This window comes from Colletotrichum chrysophilum, assembly GCF_026319265.1.
Source record: "Colletotrichum chrysophilum strain AFK26 chromosome Unknown scaffold_53, whole genome shotgun sequence".
Classification (NCBI taxonomy): domain Eukaryota; kingdom Fungi; phylum Ascomycota; class Sordariomycetes; order Glomerellales; family Glomerellaceae; genus Colletotrichum; species Colletotrichum chrysophilum.
Window position 1 is genome coordinate 112444 of NW_026517340.1, and position 19382 is coordinate 131825.

At 54.8% G+C, this 19382-nt stretch overlaps 8 protein-coding genes across 8 annotated transcripts; 4 read left to right on the forward strand and 4 right to left on the reverse strand.

Annotated features, from left to right (window-relative positions):
* Positions 1 to 855: 855 nt before the first annotated feature.
* On the forward strand, positions 856 to 3030 carry COL26b_006882 (uncharacterized protein; the record flags this gene model as incomplete). Its single annotated transcript, XM_053179693.1, has 2 exons — positions 856 to 1045; positions 1130 to 3030. 2 exons carry the CDS (start codon positions 856 to 858, stop codon positions 3028 to 3030), a joined length of 2091 nt encoding a protein of 696 aa, XP_053036339.1.
* A 424-nt stretch (positions 3031 to 3454) lies between these two features.
* On the reverse strand, positions 3455 to 5479 carry COL26b_006883 (uncharacterized protein; the record flags this gene model as incomplete). The annotated part of the gene is made up of 2 exons (XM_053179694.1): positions 3455 to 5352; positions 5416 to 5479. 2 exons carry the CDS (start codon positions 5477 to 5479, stop codon positions 3455 to 3457), a joined length of 1962 nt encoding a protein of 653 aa, XP_053036340.1.
* Positions 5480 to 6560: 1081 nt separating this feature from the next.
* On the forward strand, positions 6561 to 7929 carry COL26b_006884 (uncharacterized protein; the record flags this gene model as incomplete). Its single annotated transcript, XM_053179695.1, has 4 exons — positions 6561 to 6676; positions 6731 to 6864; positions 6911 to 7816; positions 7871 to 7929. The coding sequence occupies 4 exons, from the start codon at positions 6561 to 6563 to the stop codon at positions 7927 to 7929; spliced, it is 1215 nt and encodes a 404-aa protein (XP_053036341.1).
* A 217-nt stretch (positions 7930 to 8146) lies between these two features.
* On the reverse strand, positions 8147 to 9201 carry COL26b_006885 (uncharacterized protein; the record flags this gene model as incomplete). The annotated part of the gene is made up of 4 exons (XM_053179696.1): positions 8147 to 8413; positions 8498 to 8743; positions 8835 to 8961; positions 9086 to 9201. The coding sequence occupies 4 exons, from the start codon at positions 9199 to 9201 to the stop codon at positions 8147 to 8149; spliced, it is 756 nt and encodes a 251-aa protein (XP_053036342.1).
* Positions 9202 to 10222: 1021 nt separating this feature from the next.
* Positions 10223 to 11869, reverse strand: COL26b_006886 (uncharacterized protein; the record flags this gene model as incomplete). Its single annotated transcript, XM_053179697.1, has 3 exons — positions 10223 to 10835; positions 10885 to 11413; positions 11572 to 11869. 3 exons carry the CDS (start codon positions 11867 to 11869, stop codon positions 10223 to 10225), a joined length of 1440 nt encoding a protein of 479 aa, XP_053036343.1.
* A 2197-nt stretch (positions 11870 to 14066) lies between these two features.
* Positions 14067 to 15162, forward strand: COL26b_006887 (uncharacterized protein; the record flags this gene model as incomplete). The annotated part of the gene is made up of 2 exons (XM_053179698.1): positions 14067 to 15123; positions 15152 to 15162. 2 exons carry the CDS (start codon positions 14067 to 14069, stop codon positions 15160 to 15162), a joined length of 1068 nt encoding a protein of 355 aa, XP_053036344.1.
* Positions 15163 to 16389: 1227 nt separating this feature from the next.
* On the reverse strand, positions 16390 to 17816 carry COL26b_006888 (uncharacterized protein; the record flags this gene model as incomplete). Its single annotated transcript, XM_053179699.1, has 6 exons — positions 16390 to 16443; positions 16501 to 16678; positions 16733 to 16988; positions 17125 to 17172; positions 17532 to 17690; positions 17762 to 17816. The coding sequence occupies 6 exons, from the start codon at positions 17814 to 17816 to the stop codon at positions 16390 to 16392; spliced, it is 750 nt and encodes a 249-aa protein (XP_053036345.1).
* Positions 17817 to 18223: 407 nt separating this feature from the next.
* On the forward strand, positions 18224 to 19374 carry VPS26 (Vacuolar protein sorting-associated protein 26; the record flags this gene model as incomplete). The annotated part of the gene is made up of 4 exons (XM_053179700.1): positions 18224 to 18440; positions 18518 to 18990; positions 19044 to 19185; positions 19241 to 19374. 4 exons carry the CDS (start codon positions 18224 to 18226, stop codon positions 19372 to 19374), a joined length of 966 nt encoding a protein of 321 aa, XP_053036346.1.
* Positions 19375 to 19382: the final 8 nt, after the last annotated feature.

A 19382-nucleotide genomic window follows, 5' to 3' on the forward strand; every position in this document is an offset into this window, starting at 1 on the left:
TCCCGCCTGGCGTCTGAGTCTTAGACGATGGCGCTTGTGACGCTCTCTTCCGCCTCGCTGACAACCATATTCCCAGTCACAGGCGGTCAGCAGCAACAGTGCCAAACGACGGTCAGCCACAAAAACATCATCACTGCCTTCTCCGGCCGTCAGATTAAAAGCCTACGAGCGGGCGACGGGAGGATCACCCCTCGAGTTCAACTGGTTTTTTATTTTAGGGTCTTCCCACCACCATTCCAGACGCAGCATAGCGAGCCGGGACCTCCCCAAGAGCTGTAACTCTGACGTGGACCCCTGGCCCTTTTTTGTCTTTTCTTGCGCCCTTGTTCTGGTGCAGAGAAAGGGGAGGGAAGGCAAGCAGGAAAGAAAAAAAGGAAAAAAAAAGGGACGAAAGATACAAGCAATACTGCCGGACACACCCTTACAAGTTACGTAGGTAGGTACCACCACCCAGCATTCTCAGCTTCCCAGGTAGCGTCCCTGGTCCCTGCGCCCGCCTCGCCCAGCCCCGGAGCCCTGAAAGTGACCCAGGTCACGGCCAAGCCAGAAAACAAGTCAAGTCCCTGTTCGGACCATTTACAGACCGCACTTGCTCTTCATCTACCTATTTTCTACGTGGCGGGGAAGGAAAACCATGATTAAATAACCTTGAATCGCTCCCCCGTCATATCATACCGCAAATCCCGATTCTCCCTTCGCTCCCGCTCGCTCCCACGCGACCTGTCGCTCTCAAGCTCAGATTTTCGTCCTCTCTCTTCGGCTGAACGTTGCGCGCCTACCTACACTACACGTCAAAGCTACCCAGAAAAAAAAGACCTACCCAGGCACTGCGCGCCTTGGGCCTGCCTCCCAGCAATGCGGTCTCTACCCGCAATAGTGGGCTTGCTGCCTCTGCACCTCGCCCTGCTCCAGCAGCAGTTCCTGCATGGCGTCACTGCAACGCCCGTCGTCAGCGGGCCGCAAAAAGTCATTGGCTCTGCGTCTGCGCTTGCAAGAACTCAGGAAGAGCCTCGCCGCTTGAGCGGGAAGTTTCTGCACATTACAGGTACGTGAAATGCAACCCGAGCACACCCAAATGCTCGCCATTGGGACAGAAATGGCTAACAGCTGCCGTGCGGCGATCCTACAGATTTCCACCCAGATCAGTTCTATAAAGCCCACACCTCAACAGAAGAAGATATAGCTTGCCACAGGGGCAGCGGGCCTTCAGGCTACTACGGCGCAGAAACCTCAGACTGCGACTCCCCCATCTCCCTTGTAGACGCGACTTTCGACTGGATTGCCAAGAACATCGCCGACGACATCGACTTCGTCATTTGGACTGGCGACTCAGCGCGCCACGACAGCGATGAAGAAATTCCTCGAAATGCCAGCCAGGTGCTTGGCACAAATCGATTGATCGCCGACAAATTCGTCGAAACATTCGCTCACCCGACCGATGCCACGCGCATGACCGTACCGGTCATTCCCACCTTTGGAAACAACGACATTCTACCGCACAATATCCTGCGACCGGGCCCTAACAAGTGGCTGGGATATTACTCGGAGATCTGGAAGCGTTTCATCCCGGAGGAGCAGCGTCACTCGTTTGGTTTCGGTGGCTGGTTCTACGTTGAGGTCATCCCCAATAAGCTGGCGGTCTTCAGCTTAAATACGCTATATTTTTTTGACCGAAATGCGGGCGTCGATGACTGCCAGCAGCCCTCAGAGCCTGGCTTCAAGCAGATGGAATGGCTCCGCGTGCAGCTGCAATTCCTCCGCGAGCGTGGCATGAAGGCGATCCTGATGGGCCATGTGCCCCCGGCCCGCACCGACAGCAAGAAGAACTGGGACGAGACATGCTGGCAGAAGTATAACTTATGGATGCGACAATACCGTGACGTTGTCGTCGGGTCTCTGTATGGTCACATGAACATCGACCACTTCATTGTGCATGATACTAAGGATATGGACATCAATGTCCTCAGCGGCTTCGCCGTTGACGATGATGTTGGTCGAGAAGCTTTCGAGGACGAACTTGAAATTCAGTCTGCAGCGGACTACCTCCAAGAGTTGCGAGAAGGCTGGTCGAAACTTCCGAACGTGTCCAAGGCCCTGCTCGATGAGGCCGACGCCGTGGAGCCAGAGAAGAAGAAGAAGAAGAAAGGCAAGAAGAAGCCGTCCAAGGACCTGGGCGGTAAGTACGCCGAGCGATACCATCTTTCCCTCATCGGACCCAGCATTGTGCCCAACTACTTCCCCACCATTCGGGTCATGGAGTACAACATCTCTGGGCTTGAAAATGCGGCGGTTTGGACCGATTCCTTCACCGATGCGCTGCCGGCGATCCAGCTGCCGATCGACGATGATCCGATACACGAGGAACTGAGGCGTGATATGGAGGCTGCAAAGAAGAAGAAGAAGGGCAAGAAAGGAAAGAAGGGCAAAGACAAGAAGCCGGACATGGGCGAGGATCCCAACCTGGTCGTTCCCGAGCCACCACCTGCAGGAACAGGGCCAGGCCCGGCTTACGACCCTCAGCCCCTGACGTTCCTTGGGTATACCCAGTACTTTGCGAACCTGACCCACATCAACAACGATATGACGCACGACGACGGCGCATCAGGCAGCAAGTGGCGCGACGGCATCCATAAAGACAAGGATCCCAAGTCCAGCAAGCCCAAGCCGAATCCCTTCGAGTTCGAGGTTGAGTACAGCACCTTCACGGACAAGATCTACGGCCTGTCAGATCTGACCGTGCGGAGCTACGTCAAGTTGGCTCACCGCATCGGTCAGGAGAGCGCCAAAGGCAAGGTCCTTGCAGAAGACTTTGAAGACGACAGCGAAGAAGACATAGAGGAGAACGATGACGAAGAATATGATTCTGACGACGTAGACGAAGACGTAGAGACGGAGAAGAAGAAGAAGAAGAAAGGAAAGAAGGGCAAGAAAGGCGGCAAGAAGAAAAAGAAGCACAATAAGGTTTGGTTGCATTTCCTCAAGCATGCCTTCGTCAGGACGGTGCCGGAGAAGGATCTGAAGAAATTTTAGAGATTCGGAAATAAGCCTAGAGGGAGAGAGAGAGAGCGTTGTGGGGTGCATCGCTGAAATTCTGCATTGTCGTTTATCGGGTTGCTTTTTGCATGATTAGATGAAGAGGGCGTTCGGGGAGCATGATCAAGGGTAGCGAAATTTGTCTTTTTCCTGTTCGTCTTCTTTCAGTCGAGCAATACGCACGTTTGCAAAATGAAGCATTTACATGGCTGCAACCTGGCGTGTTTGATTGGCGGCTTTTTTTTTGGCGCTGTCTTTTTCCGTAGCATGGCTCTGCGAGCTTTGGGTTGCAATGAGTAGAAAGAATCCAGAAACCATGTTGTCATTCATTACTTTTGGTCTACCGGCAAATTCCTACATAATCTGGAAACGGGGAAGCAGTGTCGTTTTCTTTTTACATGTCGTTACAATTGGGAATGATTTAGTCGCTCTCGCTCGACTCTCCGGCAGGAGGGTCAGAGAAGCCGTCCCACTCGTCCTCCTCCGAATCCTCGTCATCGGACTCGGCATTGATTTGAGCCTCGAGGTCGTCGGCGTCGATGCCAATGGAACCCGAGATATCCCAGCGATCGCCCTTGGCAGCACGTCCAACGTACTTGACGAAGCGCAGAGTACCGCTGTCGCGAAGCACCAGCGTGAGCTTGTTCCACGCCGCAGCCTGGAAGAAGAGGATATTGTCATCGTCGCCGCTTGACTTGTAGATCGCCGCATCCTCTTCCTCCTCGCCATCGTCGCCGGCCATATAGACCTCGTGACCACCAACCTCAAGCTCCTCTTCCGGCTCAGGCTCCGGCTTGGCCTTGGCCTTAGCTTTCCCCTTGCCCTTTTTATCCTTCTTGGACTTGCCATTGGACTTCTCTACCTCTTCCTCCCCAGCCTGCTTCTCCTCCTCCTCCTCTTCATCATCCCCCCAACCCTTTGACGGGGTAATGCCGAGGTTGAACTCCAGACGCGGCTTGCCCTCGTGCCCTGTAGCGAGCGTGTAATCCAGACCGTGACGGAATCGACGAGCGAGGAATTCGTGGCTCTCAACGACCGTGCCGGTAGCAACCTGTAGCCACTCGCGGAACTGACGCGAGGGGAGGAGGTTATCGAGAAGCTCTGTCAGGGGGTTCTCCTCCTGCGAGCTGCGTAGCTCGTCAGCGCCTGCAGGCTGTTGGTAGAGATAGCGGTGCTTGTGCGGAGGACGGGCGACGCGCCACGCCGACCTCTTCTCGATCTTGCTGCTGTCTTCTGGAAGCACAGCCTTCTCCTGAGACTCAATGTACTCCCTCAACCGGGCACTGAACTTCTTTGACAGAATGTTGGAGAGCGTGATGCTCGAATTCTCTTCAAAATGCTCTGTGATCTGTTCCAGCGTGTCCGGCGTTAGGTACTGTGGGTTAATGTACCTGAGTAAAAACTCAAGGCCTGCCTCGTCAAAGCCAGCTGCCAGATCCGAGCCGGGCTCGTTGATCTTGACGGGCCGCGGGCGCGGGGTATCGTGCTGGTCAGGGTTGCCCTGCAACTGCATGAGACCCGAGTTCTTGACCTGCTTCTCCTCGGCACCCTCTACATATCCGTCCTCGCCAATCTGGGGGATGTGGAACCAGCCAGAGATGGCCATGCGGATGCGGCCACCATCTTCCTCGAGCTGGGCCTTGGATTCGGCGTGGTAGACCTCCTCGACGTCGTGGAAGGACTCACCCGGCTGCACGGCGAAAAAGGAAAGCTGGTTCCAGGCCGGCGGTATGACCTTGGTGTGATCCGGCGCAGGCGTCTTGGCAACCTCGCCGTCCTTGCCTTCCAGCTCGTCGACAGGGAACAGACGGAGAGCACCGCCCCACTCGGCCTTCCATGGCTTGTCTGGGTCGGTGAGGTACAGGATATAGCTGACCTTGCGGCTGCCAATCACGTCGTCGTGGCAGAGGAGGTAGCAGCCAGGTGTGTAAACGTTGATGGCCATGTCGGTCTTGCGACCGCTCAATGGGCCGCAGCCTGTGATGTGGGAGACATAGTTGCGGAAAGTCTCGGAGTAGATGGCATCGCGCAGAGAGAGGAGAGAGGGGAGCTTGGCTAGAGCCTCATCGTCGAGGCCGTCGAGGTTGGCGAGGTCGCCAGACTGGTGGATCTTGTAGATGTCGGTCTCTTTGGGGGTGAAGGAGACGTTTTCGCGGATCTCGTCGCGGACGGAGCGCAGGAGCTTGTCGTCGACAAGGCCGGTGATTACGGAGTGTTTGTACGGGCTCGACTTGGCGTACTCGTCGGTGTAGGACTCGAGGACGTTGGAGTCGAAGAGGCCCTTGCGGAATCGTGACTTTGCGACGTCGGCCGAGAGAGCTGTTGTAGGACTCGTTGTTAGTGCGACGTCATTTCTTGACAGAAAGGTGCTGGTTCGCTCACTCGTCTTGGACTTCTTCTTGGACTTCTTCTTGTCGTCAATCCGCGATTCAGCCTTGCGCTTCATTATGGGAAATCAATGGATCTGTGAGGGAAGGGAGGTGTTGCTGTGCGCGGAGGAGGAGAGATAAAAAAAAAAATTGTTGGCAACCTCCCAGACCATATCTGGGTCGAGAGCTTCGATCGGACGTGGGCTGAGGTCCCACATAAAGTTTTTTTTGTTGCCCATTCTAGCAGCTGTTTTCGCGGCAAATCGTCCCATGGCTCGGCGTTGGCCCCTGCAGAGCACCGCAATGCGCCCTCCCGTCCACCACCGTGACGTTGGGTGCGCCCTGCTAGGTTTCTTAATTACACCGCTGCTCAGTCTGGTGGTCAGAGTCTTCTCAACGAAGAAGGGTGAAATGCGACCCGGTCACACAATTGGCAATGCAGATAAGCGCAGACGAGACGCACATTTGAGGGGGATCTTGTTTCCATTCAAATGTTTCCAGGAACTTGCATAACACCCCAAGCGCCGGGTGCTTCGTTGTCGAGTAACAATGCGAACCGCCAGCCTTGACTTGTGAGTAAGTAGCCAATGCCGTCGCCTGCAACATACTACTCTTAGGCGCTGGGGAGTTCAAAACAGGCTGAGAAGGACTATCGCATCAGGAAGAGCCGGCCAACTTCAGCCAGCGTGAGTATGGTGTGGCCTCCGAGCACGCGGGGTTGGGACGGAGCCCGCGCTTTGAAGACCGCAGCGGACCCATCGGCGAGCCGTTGCCAACCGCCGATGGACCCCCGCGTCCCTCAGTACCCCGCCGCCCGTCCTCTTGGTGTCATGCATCCCCATTCATTGGCGTCGATTGCGGCTCCAGGTGCGTCTTCTTGGTCATTAGTGTCTCGATTGGGCAGTTCGCCGGCATCTTGACCCAGCTTCTCCGCGTGCTTGCTTCAATTACAAAGACAGCTCAACCCCGCTTGTAATCCGATAGAGCTACTGCAAGTGTCCCATTCTTGAAGAGCTAAACTTGTCGAGTCCGAGTCATCCATCCAACGTCTTATCTCTCACGCACAGCAACTCCTCTACTTTACAAACACCTCATTGCAAGAACTTATTGTTCTAATCCTCTGGACACAAAACTAGGCTTTGGAAGTCGAACATGACAATGTCTGCACAAATCGACATCGCGGCCACGAGAGCCAAGTTCCCTGCCCTCGGCCAGGACCAAGTCTTCTTTGATAACGCCGGTGGCAGTCAGACTCTTGGGACTGTCATAGACTCGTACGTTCTTGAACCCTGTAGCCGCCATACACGCAACCCACTGACGCGACGCAGGATCCGCGACTATCTCTCTCAGACCAATGTTCAGCTAGGAGCCTCATACAAAGTTGGCCAGCGCTCCACTGCTCTCTACGGTGACGGCTACCAGGCCGGGGCTAAGTACATTAATGCATCCCCCGATGAAATTGGTAACAATGTCCAATCCCACCCTTTGTATCTCAACTGACCAAGCAGTCTTCGGCGCTTCGACCACTCAGCTGTTCAGGAACCTCTCTCACACCTTCTCCTTCAGCAAAGGCGATGAGATCGTCGTCTCCGGAGTTGATCACGAGGCCAACATTGCATCCTGGGTCGATCTCGCCGCCCACCAGGATCTGGTTCTCAAGTGGTGGAAGCCAGACAACTCGCCCAACCCCAAGCTCACTGTTGACAATCTCAAGCCTCTGCTCTCAGACAAGACTCGCCTGGTAACCTGCACCCATGCGAGCAACATTCTCGGCACAATCCACGATGTGGGTGCCATCGCATCCTTGGTCCACGAAAGCACGCCAAGGGGTCTCGTCTGCGTCGACGGCGTGGCGTATGCTCCGCACCGGCCCATCGATGTCAAGGCCCTCGGTGTTGACTTTTACGCCTTCTCCTGGTACAAGGTCTACGGCCCGCACACGGCCATGTTGTACGCCAGTCGCAAGGCGCAGAATACCCACATGCGGTCGTTGGGACACTTCTTCAACCAGGGCGATACGCTCGAGGGCAAGCTAGGTTTGGCGGGTGGCAGCTACGAGCTGGTTTCCGCCGTGCCGAAGGTTCTAGAGTATCTCGGTACGCCGAATTCGGACGGCTGGAAGGGGAAGATTGAGCAGGAAAGGCAGCTTCAGTCGACCCTCCTAGAGTATCTCAACGGCCGGGGGGATGTCACCATCTATGGCGAGTCAGATGCAGGCACCGAGCGCCGTGTCCCAACGATCAGCTTCAGAGTGAAGAACTGGGGCGCGCGAGAGTTGGTCGAGACCGTCGAGAAGGAAACAGACTTTGGTTTCAGATGGGGCCACTTCTACTCTTATCGTCTATTGAAAGATGTGCTTGGTCTAGATCCATCGGATGGTATCGTCAGGGTCAGTATGGTCCATTACAACAGCTGTAAGTCTTCGCCAATGTTCTCTTACTGCAGAATCAGAGCTGACGCCGTTATAGTGGAAGAAATCAAGAGCTTCGTTGCCGCCTTGGACAAAGCGCTGGCGCAAAAGAAGTGAAAGAAAAAAAATTGTCTAGTTGTATATAATTAGGATTAAGAAGACCAATGCATTTCCACTAGGGGAGCGCGTTGTCCGACTTAGTTGTAATATGTACCGAACATAAAAACGCATGGCTTGCTTCCTTTTTGTCCCCGCGCAAATATAAATCAACCAACAAAAGAAGCGCACACATCAAAGTCATAAACATCATCTGGTAGCCCGCCACATGCCATTTTCAGAGCTTGCCAATCCTCTTCTCCACGGCCGACTTCAACATCGAAATGACCTCTGACGGGTCCTTTGCGCCAAACACAGCGCTACCTGCCACAATGACGTTCGCACCAGCATCGGCTGCCTGGTCAATGGTGCCGGCTCCGAGACCACCATCGACCTCAATGTTGAGGTCTGGGTACTTTTCGCGCAGGGCTTGAACCTTGGGCAGCTCAGAGGCCATAAACTTTTGCCCGCCGAAGCCAGGCTCGACCGTCATGACGAGGACCATCTGTGGTTTGACGAGTTAGTATCGACCTGAACGGAGAACCCATGTCGTGTAACATGCGCATCGGCGGGACCAAAGGAAACTCACTTCGGGTCTCTCGAGAGGGTCCTCGCTCTCAAGAATATCCCAGAGAACGTCAACAGGCGTTGCAGGCTTGATCGCGATACCAGCATGAAGACCTTGCTCGTGAATGTAGCGGATCAGAGCCTTGGGATTCGTCGTCTCGTCGGATTTGTCCTCGGGCCTCTCGGCGTTGGAGGAGAAGGCGGCTTCGTAGTGGAAGCAGTAAAGATCGCAGCCGGCGTCCTTGAACTCCTTAACCCACTTCTTGGGCTGGAGGGAATCATAGCTCGTTAGTTGACTGCTGCAGTATTTTGGCCGCCTGGTGACCATTGTCAACATCAAAGCTTGACTTGAGACTCACTTCTGAGATCATCATGTGGCAATCGAAGGTTCCCTTGCCGTCCTTCTCAGAGGGCTTGGTGACATGGCCGCGGATCTTGCTCACGACACCCGGCCCAAACGTGATGTTGGGCACGAAGTGTCCATCCCTGTGGCACAGATCAGCTCTGTCGGACCTGAAGCTCTCGAGCGTCGTTCGAAGACAGACGTGCGTCTGGTATTTTGGATCTCGCGACGCCCTCGGCTGGTTTGGTTCTGGCGGGGTGTGTTTACATAATGTCAACATGAAGCCAGTCGGCTCCTTGAGAAATTGTGCGCGAGCAGCATGCGCCGAGGTCGGCAAAGTCGGCCGCCAGGATCGAGGGTGCAACAATAGCTTTGGGCGCCATCTTGTTTGTGTATGTTGGATGGTCGTGTGTGTATGTGATTTGGAAGAAAGCAGACGGCCGAGGAGGGAGCGGTGTGGACGGATTATGTGTATTTTTGAGCGGGTGTGTTTTCGTGAAGGTTCTGTTGAGGGCGGGAGGGTTCACTGAAAGCTGCGACGGAACATGCGACCCTCGGAAGCTATGGTAAGGTATGGACCCTGAACTCAGGTCAGCTCTTTTAGCGGGGCAGAGCCTGGGTCACCGTGGTTTCGCTGGGTTGTTCCCACATTCTAGAATCTAGAACCGCTAATTATTGAGGGGTTGACGTCCACTACGCGGTGGGGTGGTCGACCCGCCGGGGCACGTACCGCCCGTATGATAAGGTCCGGAGTACATAACGCCGCGGGGTCCCATCGGAGTTACAGGAGCACGCGAGGAGCTCTGCCTTAGAATAGCTCCACTGATCCCTCCCATTGGGCTGGCAAAGGCCGCGAGACGGGGGCCGGACGGGGTCCCAGACGGGGCCAAGTCGGCAAAGTCTTGACGTTGGGAAAATGTCATGCTGGGCCACTCGGGCCATAATCCGCCGGGCGGATTTTGCTCATCAGGTGCGCAACTGACCCCCACACACAAATCTCACGATGCGGAAAACAGGAAAAGCGACTGGCGAAAGGCGAAGGAAGGCCACACACACACACACATACGCACCACCAGCACCGTCACCCCTGCCGATAATAACGAAAATCACCATCATCATCAAGTCTTGGTACATCGTCATAATGCTCTGTTTAAATTACTACACGCCGTCGCGTGGTGTGCTGTCAACCTCGTGGCGTGATGCAGGGGCAAAGAAGAAGCACATCACTTTCTCGGCCGAGACCGTCGGCACGGCGGCTGGCAGCAGTCGGGCTGCGAGAAATAAAAGCACGGCACACTCGAAATGACTCCTGATCCACTCTAACTGCCTGGATAATGCTGCCCGCCCATCCATTTATACTTACACGTGCTTTGGCCCATGGTCCCAGTTGTGCTGGAACCATGTTTAGCCGTCAAAGCTGTACTTCAACCAGCCTCCCAACGCCTTCAAGCTCTCCCACCGAACGTGTTCGTCTGCGTCCCCCATGAGCTCCATGACCCTGGTCTTCAGGCCGAGCTTCTCCAGCTGGTACCTCTTTTCCGGAACCTCCTTGACCAAAGCTCCGACATCATTGCAAGCAATGGCCAACACCTGCTTGTCGTTGTCCCATGGCCTCTTCATGATATCGGCAAGTTTGCGGGGGACTTGCCCGTTCTCATGCTCGAGAATCTTGCGCGCATTCTCGGTCCAGAAAACCTGGCTTCTGTGAGGCGGGGACCACCGAAGATGGCCAGATTCAACTTCTGCAACGTATTCGTCAAAGGTAGTCTTCGTCTTGGTATACTCCTCAAGAAGCTCCTTTAATTTTTGGAGATCTTCCAAGAGGTCGGGGTCGGTCAAGTGACGGCCGCTGAGATTATCGAGGAGTGCAGGCAGCCTTGCAAGCACTGCGGTAGGGAGGAGTGATTTCTGGTTCTTTTCGAGCAAATTGTAAAGGGTCGACACAATCAAACGTGTTGTCTTCTCCTTCGGAGACAGGCGAAGAAGCTGAGTGTACAACAAGACGATGTCGTACTCGCTGCCAACCGTTAGCTTAGAGATAGTCATGGATTTCCCGGGCACCGTACTCGTTCAGGTCGTCACCAATGTCCTCAGCCTCAAAGCTCAGTTGCCAGACAACCAACAGAACATGATATAATAGCTGAAGCCCAACTCCGCCACCGAGCGAACCCTCAAAGCCGGTGGATCTCGAAGGAGCATTGCCACTCCATATGCTTGCGGAAGAACTGCCGTTGCTTCCAATGCCCGCAGCAGTCTTAAGGATGTCGATCAGAGGAGAAATTGTCTCGCTTCTTTGGTTCCAGAACTGTTGCCGCGACACATGTCCGAAAAGTAGCGAGGAATACTCCTGGACTGCGATATCTTGAAGACCCGCATCGGAACTCTTGGCAAGGCCCGAGAGATATGTGAGCAGGACGGGAATGGCGTTGCGTGTCGCCTGGGATTCGTCGAGCGCGAGAGACATCAGCTTGGTCAGAGCAGTCGACGTGAGCAACGGGATCGGGTCCTCGGTATTGTTGGAGTGCGCGAGCAACGGTAGAAAGTGTTTGTAGGGGTCTGTATTCTTAATAAGAGCCTTTGCGAGTGACGGTACGCCTGTGAAACGAGGTCGATCAGGTTAGCTCAGATTCGATGTTGTCCGCGTGATATGAAGATTAAAGCGCCGCAATCAATCTCGGAGCATACGATTCTTAGGGCAGAGGAGTTGGTTGCTAGGAAGATGGCTTGATAGGGAACAGTTGCGCATGACGTACTAGGCAAAAGGTCGGCTAGCAGGACGAGGACGAATTGAACGACGTTCGCCTGCTTTCCAGCAGACTCCAGCACGCTGGGCTTGCCGGGCTCCCCAACAAAGAGTGAGCGGTAGCCATCGAGATCGCCTTCTACAATGTCCTTCCTTGCCTCGGGCTTCTTCGCCTTGTCGACGGCGCGGATGCGGGCCAGGTGGTCCTCGGTGATGGTGCCTGCCCTAACAGCGCCATCCCAGGGGATTGGCCGCTGGCGAATGTTGCTTTGCAGCGAGGCCAGGTACGTGGGAGGATCGAGCGACATTTGGGGCGGTGGGTGAGAGAGAGCGACCCTGGCGGCTTCTAAATGGATGGAGGTGCGTCGCCGAGGGAGTTGAGGATGAACTGCGTAGATGGAATCGGCGAGCTTCGATAGGTAGTCGTCGCAGGTGGGAGCTGTCTGATGAACGTAGCAAGCACACTCGAGCCGCAGCCGCAGCCGCGCACGCCCACTTTTGGGTGCACTTTCCCTGCTGCAAGTCACAGCGTCAGCGACCGCGCTTGATTGGCTCGAGGTCCAGTTCTAAGTCAGCCACAGATGAGAGCTTCCTAGAATCCACCAAAGCTTACAAGTGGCCAGTCATACAGCTCCATGGGAAGCCAGCAGCTGGGGCAGGTGCGGCGGTGCACCATCCACCTTGGAGACCTCTGTTCGGTCGTACCCAGCCTGTCCACTCACACGGAGCTTGGCTTCTCGCCTGTGTGCCTCTTCACACCTCCAGGCTCCAAATAGCAACCATGATGTAGTCTGCCCCGACTTCCAGCCTCCCAATTTTATTCAGGGGCAGCACTCCTCCGCTGTCACAGTCAACTTCATCAAATCGGCATGCGCTGCACAGTTTCCCCATGATTGGAATGGCCCACGCCATGCAGGAGACCTCTCTAGAGGCGGTCCCAGGATAACGCGGGGGGCGGCTCTAGCCAGGAACATACAGATACGTCGATTCGAAGTGGGAGTGCTCGCGTAGACGATGCGCCGTACAACACATCCCGTCGGCCTTGCGCAATCCGGAGCCCACGGACAGTCGGCTAGTGAGATGTCAATGCGATGTCACAACTACAGCGACAAGGTAATTGTAGCGGCTGTCACTGCACCGCCATCTGCCTCGCCTGCCTTATGCGCCTCACAGATGCTGTTTGCACGGCTGATGGCCTAGAGGCTTGGTGCTGTAAGGTAGTGACAGCAAGGCGGGAGAGCGTGCCACGCCGCAGCATATCTCTTTCGCGAAGCAGGCGATGCCTCACATTAAGACGTCTGAACTGGTGGCAGCGAATGAGCAAGCTTACATCGCCCGATTCTACAGAGAAGAGTGCTGCCAAGGAAGGAAGGTGCAACTTAACTCGGTGTAAGGGTGAGAAAAGGCAGGGAACACGCCGCTGAAGCAGGGAAACACAGGGCGCCGGACGGGAAGTTGGAACTGGCTCCCGTCGTCACCTCTTTCTCCTGCGCTCTTTTCCTATCGATTGCCCAGCGTCCCCCGTCCCCATCGTCGTCGCCCAGTGGACGGATCGACCCCTGCAGGTAAACAGTGGAGGCCAGGCGCTCTGAGCCGGACCAGTCACAAAAGTGAAGGCCATTCGTTTGCCAGCTCACACAGGCATCTCCCCGCACCAGCGCCATGGAACCACTTTAATACCCTCGCCTTTTCAATTCAAGACTCACCTCCCGGTGCCCGATCTTCAGGAACAGCGCCAGAATTCGTCTGCCAGCAGCTGCGACGAAATCGAGCAATCACAAGGGAGCAAGAGAGAGAGAGACGCAGAGAAGCCTTGCTCCAGAGCCTCCGCCCTGCGCTGCAGACTGCAGACTGGACAGCTAATCGGTGAGACCAGATCCCTGCGACATTTCGTATCATTCGAGGGTAGTATTGTGGGTGCCAGTGTCAGTGTCAGTGTGGATGCGGGTGTGGTGACAGCAGCGGAAAATCGAAGAGGTTGGACTTGGCCCCAAGAGAGGAGGTTGGGAATCCCGCGAAAAAAAGACTCTCTGCCCAAACCAAGTAATACTACGCTTCAGTTTGTCCGCTACCCTCTCTTAAAGTCACCTTGCCTGCAGGTTTCGTTCTTTTCCCGATTTCTTGGTCTTTTCCCCTTTAGCAAAACTTTCAAAAACATTGCAACCGTCGAGAGCGACCCTGTCGATAATACAGCAGCTGCTGGCTTACACTTTGCGGTCTGCACACTAACAGACTAGGCCGGCCAGCTCACTCGCTCTTCTCACATTCCACGCTCTTCTTTACCCAGCCATTAATACCTCATTATTTCTCTTGATCATTCCTCCTGCTTGCCTACCTACACACCCATCCACCGTAGCCCTCGCGGCGACGAGACAAGACAAGCTCCGCGACACATCCCGCTGCAAACGTCGGCCGCGATTTGCCAGTTTTTCATCCTGCCGTTTTTTTTCTCCGGCTCTTCACATTCCTGGCCCACGACCACGCCGCGCTGCGCCTTCCGTCAGAATGGGCCGGAACAAGCAATCGGGCGCGGTCTCTTGGGTCGCCGCCGGCCTTGTTCTTTTGGCCTCCGCCCCCACTCCGATTCTCGCTCATCCGTATCCTTTGCAAAACATCGCCAACAACCTCTTTTACGAGCTTGGTGACAAGTTCATGAAACGCGACTGTGTCCAGCGATGTGGCGCTGATTCTCAGTACTGCTGCGGCTCTGGCGAGCAGTGCTACACCGTCAACAATATTGCTGGCTGTAGCACAGTCAATGGCGGCGGAGGCTATGGCATCTACACTACAACATGGACAGAGACGAACACTTTCACGAGCACAGTCACCACCAATTGGCCCGAGACGACAAAGGCGTCGGGAGGAGGCAGCACCGGCGCGACTTGCGTTCCTCAGAACGACGGAGAGACGGCGTGCGGCAGCATTTGCTGTGCCTCTAACCAGTACTGCGCCTACTCTGGCCAATGCGCCCAGAAGGGCTGGGACATCACAACAATCACCTCTAACGGCGTTCCTATCACGACACAGTTCTCTGCTCCTTACAGGGTCACCAGCACCGGGGCCACTGGCACGTTCGCATCCCAGACGGCAACGGGAACCGGAACCGCGGTACCAATCGCCGATGAAGGTACTGGCGGTGGCTTGAGCGGCGGCGCCATTGCGGGCATCGTCATCGGCACGCTCGCTGGTCTCGGCCTGCTCATGCTGCTCTGCTTCTGCTGCATTGCCCGTGGTCTCTGGGGCCTCATCTTTGGTGGCAAGAAGAAGGAACGCAGTCGCGAGCGTGTCGAGGTTGTCGAAGAGAGATATTCGCGTCATGGCAGCCGCATGCCTTCGGCTCACTCTCATCGCCCATCTCACGGCGGTTGGTTCGGCGGGGGCCGCCCCGCATCTGCCTCTCGTCGCAAGGAAGAGAAGAAGGAGGGCGCCAAGTGGTTGGGTCTCGGCGCCGCGGCCGCAACCATGGCGGCTCTGTTGAACATGAAGAAGGACAAACCCGCACGCAAGCCCGAGCGATCAACATACACCGACTCGTATTACTCCTACACGGGGACAAGTCCCAGTGAGTCTTCATGGGATTCTCGGACTAGATCGAATCTGACCTCCTACCTAGGCAGTTCGAGCTCTGGGGGAAGAACTCACCGAACGGGTCACACGCGTGGCACCCGCACTACGCGGCACTCACGGCGGTAGAAAACTGAGTTCTTCTCGAGACTCGCCAAGATGCATGTGCTTTCGGATGTCTCTTTGACCGGTTTTTTTTTTTGAGGCTTGAACATGCTTCGGACGTACATAAATTGGTATTATTTCTCTACTTTCAACCGGCGTTTAAGGGGGAACAAATCATAATTTGGCTTTAGGTTGTTGAGTGTGACACCGGAAGGGCACAAGACAACAACACCACAGCATGAGAGATGAAACATTCGGCGACGAAGAGGAATGCTGATTTCAGAGACGAACGCGAGATTGGAACGATTACGACGAAACTGGGTGGAATGATGGGTTTGGAGACGAAGGAGATGAAGACGACGACGAAAAGGGGTGTGAGAGAAGATCTCTTGGACATGGCGGCCCTCTCCTTTCGAGCGATTCCGAAGTTTTTCTTGGCGTGCTTCCATACCACACACACATAGCCCCAGCATAGCATGTACGATGTCAGAACGATTTTAGTGTTATAGACGAAACTTTTGGTGGTAAGCTCGTAAGCTGACAAGCCACCGTAATGCATCAGACGAAAGGATTCCGTCATACTGAATTGACTTTGAACTTTTTGCAAAGGCCACAATGTTTGCTTTGAACTTGAGTTTGGAAGCCATGTTCAGATGAACATACGAAACTCGGGCCAAAGTCTGCGATAACGTTTGTCCTGCAAAAGAGCGGAATGCTTTCCCGCATCGCCTAGCCTCTGGCGAATGCCGAACGAACTCTTCGTGGTCCAGTCAGTCCAGTCAGCCTGTGCTCGCACAGAAAACATCCTCGTCACCAAGCACCAGATACGAAGCGAGGGAAGGGTATGAGGCTTTTGAAGAGGTATCATTTCACCAATAAACGCCAATTCGTTTCATGCATATAGACTTTAGACAGGCAGTATTTGAGTAAACCGCTCATAAACGAGCTGGTGCGTCTTCTTGCTTTTTGATGGTATAGCCCTGTGCTACACTCACACGACACCATCTTTTTGGGTGCTATGCTGTGCCTGCAAATGATTGAACCCCGGCCACTCCTTGTCATAAGAACCCAGACCAGAACCCAGAAGTTTTTTATTCCCCGCAGAGACCGAGGGCCTCGAAAACACTAGACCATCACACATTCCGTGATAATGTCGCGTTTACTGGTCCTCGACAATGTTGCCCTTCTCAGAGACGTACATACCGTCAAGGAACTAGATCAGTTTTAGCATGCTGGGGTTTCCGAGGGTTCAACACAAGTTACAACATACCTTACGGATATCCTTGTTGCGGACCTTGCAGATCTGCTGGATGTCGGCAGCAGACTGGGAGACGGCCTCGAGAGAGTTGCCAGAGAGGACGAGCTCATCCTTCTGGGCCTTGGAGACCTCGACGTCGACACCGGCGCGCATCACAACGCGGCGGACGAGCTTCTCACCAATGAAGTTGCTAATTGAGAGTCAGTACGACAATGCCTATATGAAAGGATGCATTGATACATACCGGATCTCAACCTCGTACAGGCCAGTCTCGGAGTTCTTCTCAACGTTGACGTTGATGGGGAAATGGGCGTAGACGTAGCGCATCTTGTACTTGTAGCCCTTGGTGACACCGACAACCAGGTTGTTGATGAGGGTGCGGACGGTGCGGAGAGTGGCAACGTTCTTTCTTGAGCCGTGGTGGATCTCAATGTTGATGGTGCCCTTCTGGGGCTGGGAGAAGTTGACAGCCAAGTGGCTGAGATCCTTCACCAGCTTGCCTGTTGATCTGGTCAGCCCATGGCTTCCTCAAGAAGACAGATACCCTCTCTAGCTGCGTGACGGAATCACTTCGGCTGCTCTGTGGCTGGCCAACAACGCGAAAGAGGGTGAAAAAGACGCATGTGTAAGACTTACCACGGGGGCCCTCGACGGTGACGACGCGGGACTTGATGTGAACCTTGACTGTTGGAGAATCCAAGTCAGCATGCATTCAATTGCCTGCCACTACTGCTCCTTTCGAGCTCATCCACAGTCTAAAACTTTTCAACCCAAACACACTCTCCGCCCCGCCGATCCCATTATCGCTCTTCCTGACGTCGCATGTCCCCAGCGCACGAGCGCAGAGCATGGCCGGCATTGAAGAGACGTAGAGATAGAATAATCGGATGCGGAGAGAGTGTTTCGTGTCCCAAATTTCAGAATCCGGCGGAGCTCGCAGGGCCGCACATGTTGGCCGTGGAGTTCGACGGTTGTGTATTTGTTTGCGTGGCTTTTTCTCGGGAGTCGTTCTGTCGACGACAACGACAACGGTGTTCACATACCATCCTGGGGGATGTCAAGGGACTCCTGGGAGTGAATGTACTTCATCTTGACGTCGGGGAGGGTTGTCGGCTGGGCGATTGGCGACTGGTTTGTGAGGGTATCGTTGGGCGTTGAGGGTCGGATCTCCAAAGAGTTTGCCGGGCGTAAGTCGAATTTCGCTGTGGGATTATTTTCGGAAGGTAGGGCTCGCATGCACGTGAGTCGAGTGGGAGCGACTTCCCCAACTTACCTGGCTCGAGCGTCAACGTAAAGAGTGCAGCTTGGACTATGAGGCGACGCCACATTGCGTTCCTTTGGTGGGGCAGCCGGCCAGCTTCAGCCACATCTTGACCAGACTAGTCTCTCTAGCAATGTTGACTGCCTGGCACTGTCACGTGTGGCATCTGTCCAATGAGAGAGGCTACGTCCGGGAGCTCCTCCCAGCCCACCTCCGATAGCTGGATGGGTCAGCGCAATAGCAGCAGCAGCAGCAGCAGCAGCATCAAGTAATACCAAGCGACATTGAATGCACGTACGTCAGCAACGCTATTCCTCCAAGACCACCACCGAGTTCGATCGCCCCGGCCATATCAACCACGAAACCGATCCGAGCAGGAGGTCACCACAATTGGCTTGCCCGCATATATCTCAGCCATCAGGCATCCCCGAAACGGAGTAATCGCGCGGGATCCGGGTAACCACCGAAGCCAAGATGTCGTACTTCTTCTCGACCCCCGTCGACATCGACATCGTGCTAGAGGACGCCGACGAGCGGTCCATGGTCGATGTCAAGCTCGACAAGAACAGGCGCGAGAAAGCGCCTTTGTACATGGACGGCGAGTCTGTCAAGGGCGCCGTGACCATCAGACCCAAGGACGGCAAGCGACTAGAGCATACCGGCATCAAGGTCCAATTCATCGGCACGATAGGTATGTAACTGGTGATTCTGCTGATTGCGCATGTTTGCGCGTCATTGGAACATTCGAAACTCACATCTCTTCGATAGAAATGTTCTTCGACCGTGGTAACCATTACGAATTCCTCTCCCTCGTCCAGGAGCTCGCGGCGCCAGGCGAGCTGCAGCACCCTCAAACCTTCGACTTTAACTTCAAAAACGTCGAGAAGCAGTATGAGTCGTACAATGGCATCAATGTCAAGCTCCGCTACTTCGTCCGCGTCACGGTCTCTCGCCGCATGGCCGACGTCATCCGCGAGAAGGATATCTGGGTCTATTCGTACCGCATACCCCCTGAGATGAACTCATCCATCAAAATGGACGTCGGCATTGAGGACTGTCTGCACATTGAGTTTGAGTACTCCAAGAGCAAGTACCATCTTAAGGACGTCATTGTTGGCCGCATATACTTCCTTCTCGTCCGACTCAAGATCAAACATATGGAACTGTCCATTATCAGGAGAGAGACGACGGGCGCAGCGCCGAACCAGTACAACGAAAGTGAGACCTTGGTGCGCTTCGAGGTGAGCGGCTCCATTTCCAAGATATGCGGATAGATGTTGACTGTTGCTTGCAGATCATGGACGGATCCCCGTCCAGAGGAGAGACTATCCCTATTCGTCTCTTCCTTGGAGGCTTCGACTTGACCCCTACATTCCGGGATGTAAACAAGAAGTTTTCGACCAGGTACTACCTCAGCTTGGTTCTCATTGACGAAGGTAAGGAAACCGCGCGCATTCTGCAGCAGGCCAATCCTCTGCTAACCTCTGGAAGATGCTCGAAGATATTTCAAACAGTCCGAAATCATTCTCTACCGCCAAGCACCGGACGCAGCCCAAGGTCAAACTATGATCATGGCTGCTGCCCCCGAGAACCCCAAGCTGATGCCACAGCCCTCGCAAGCGTAGAGCTGTGT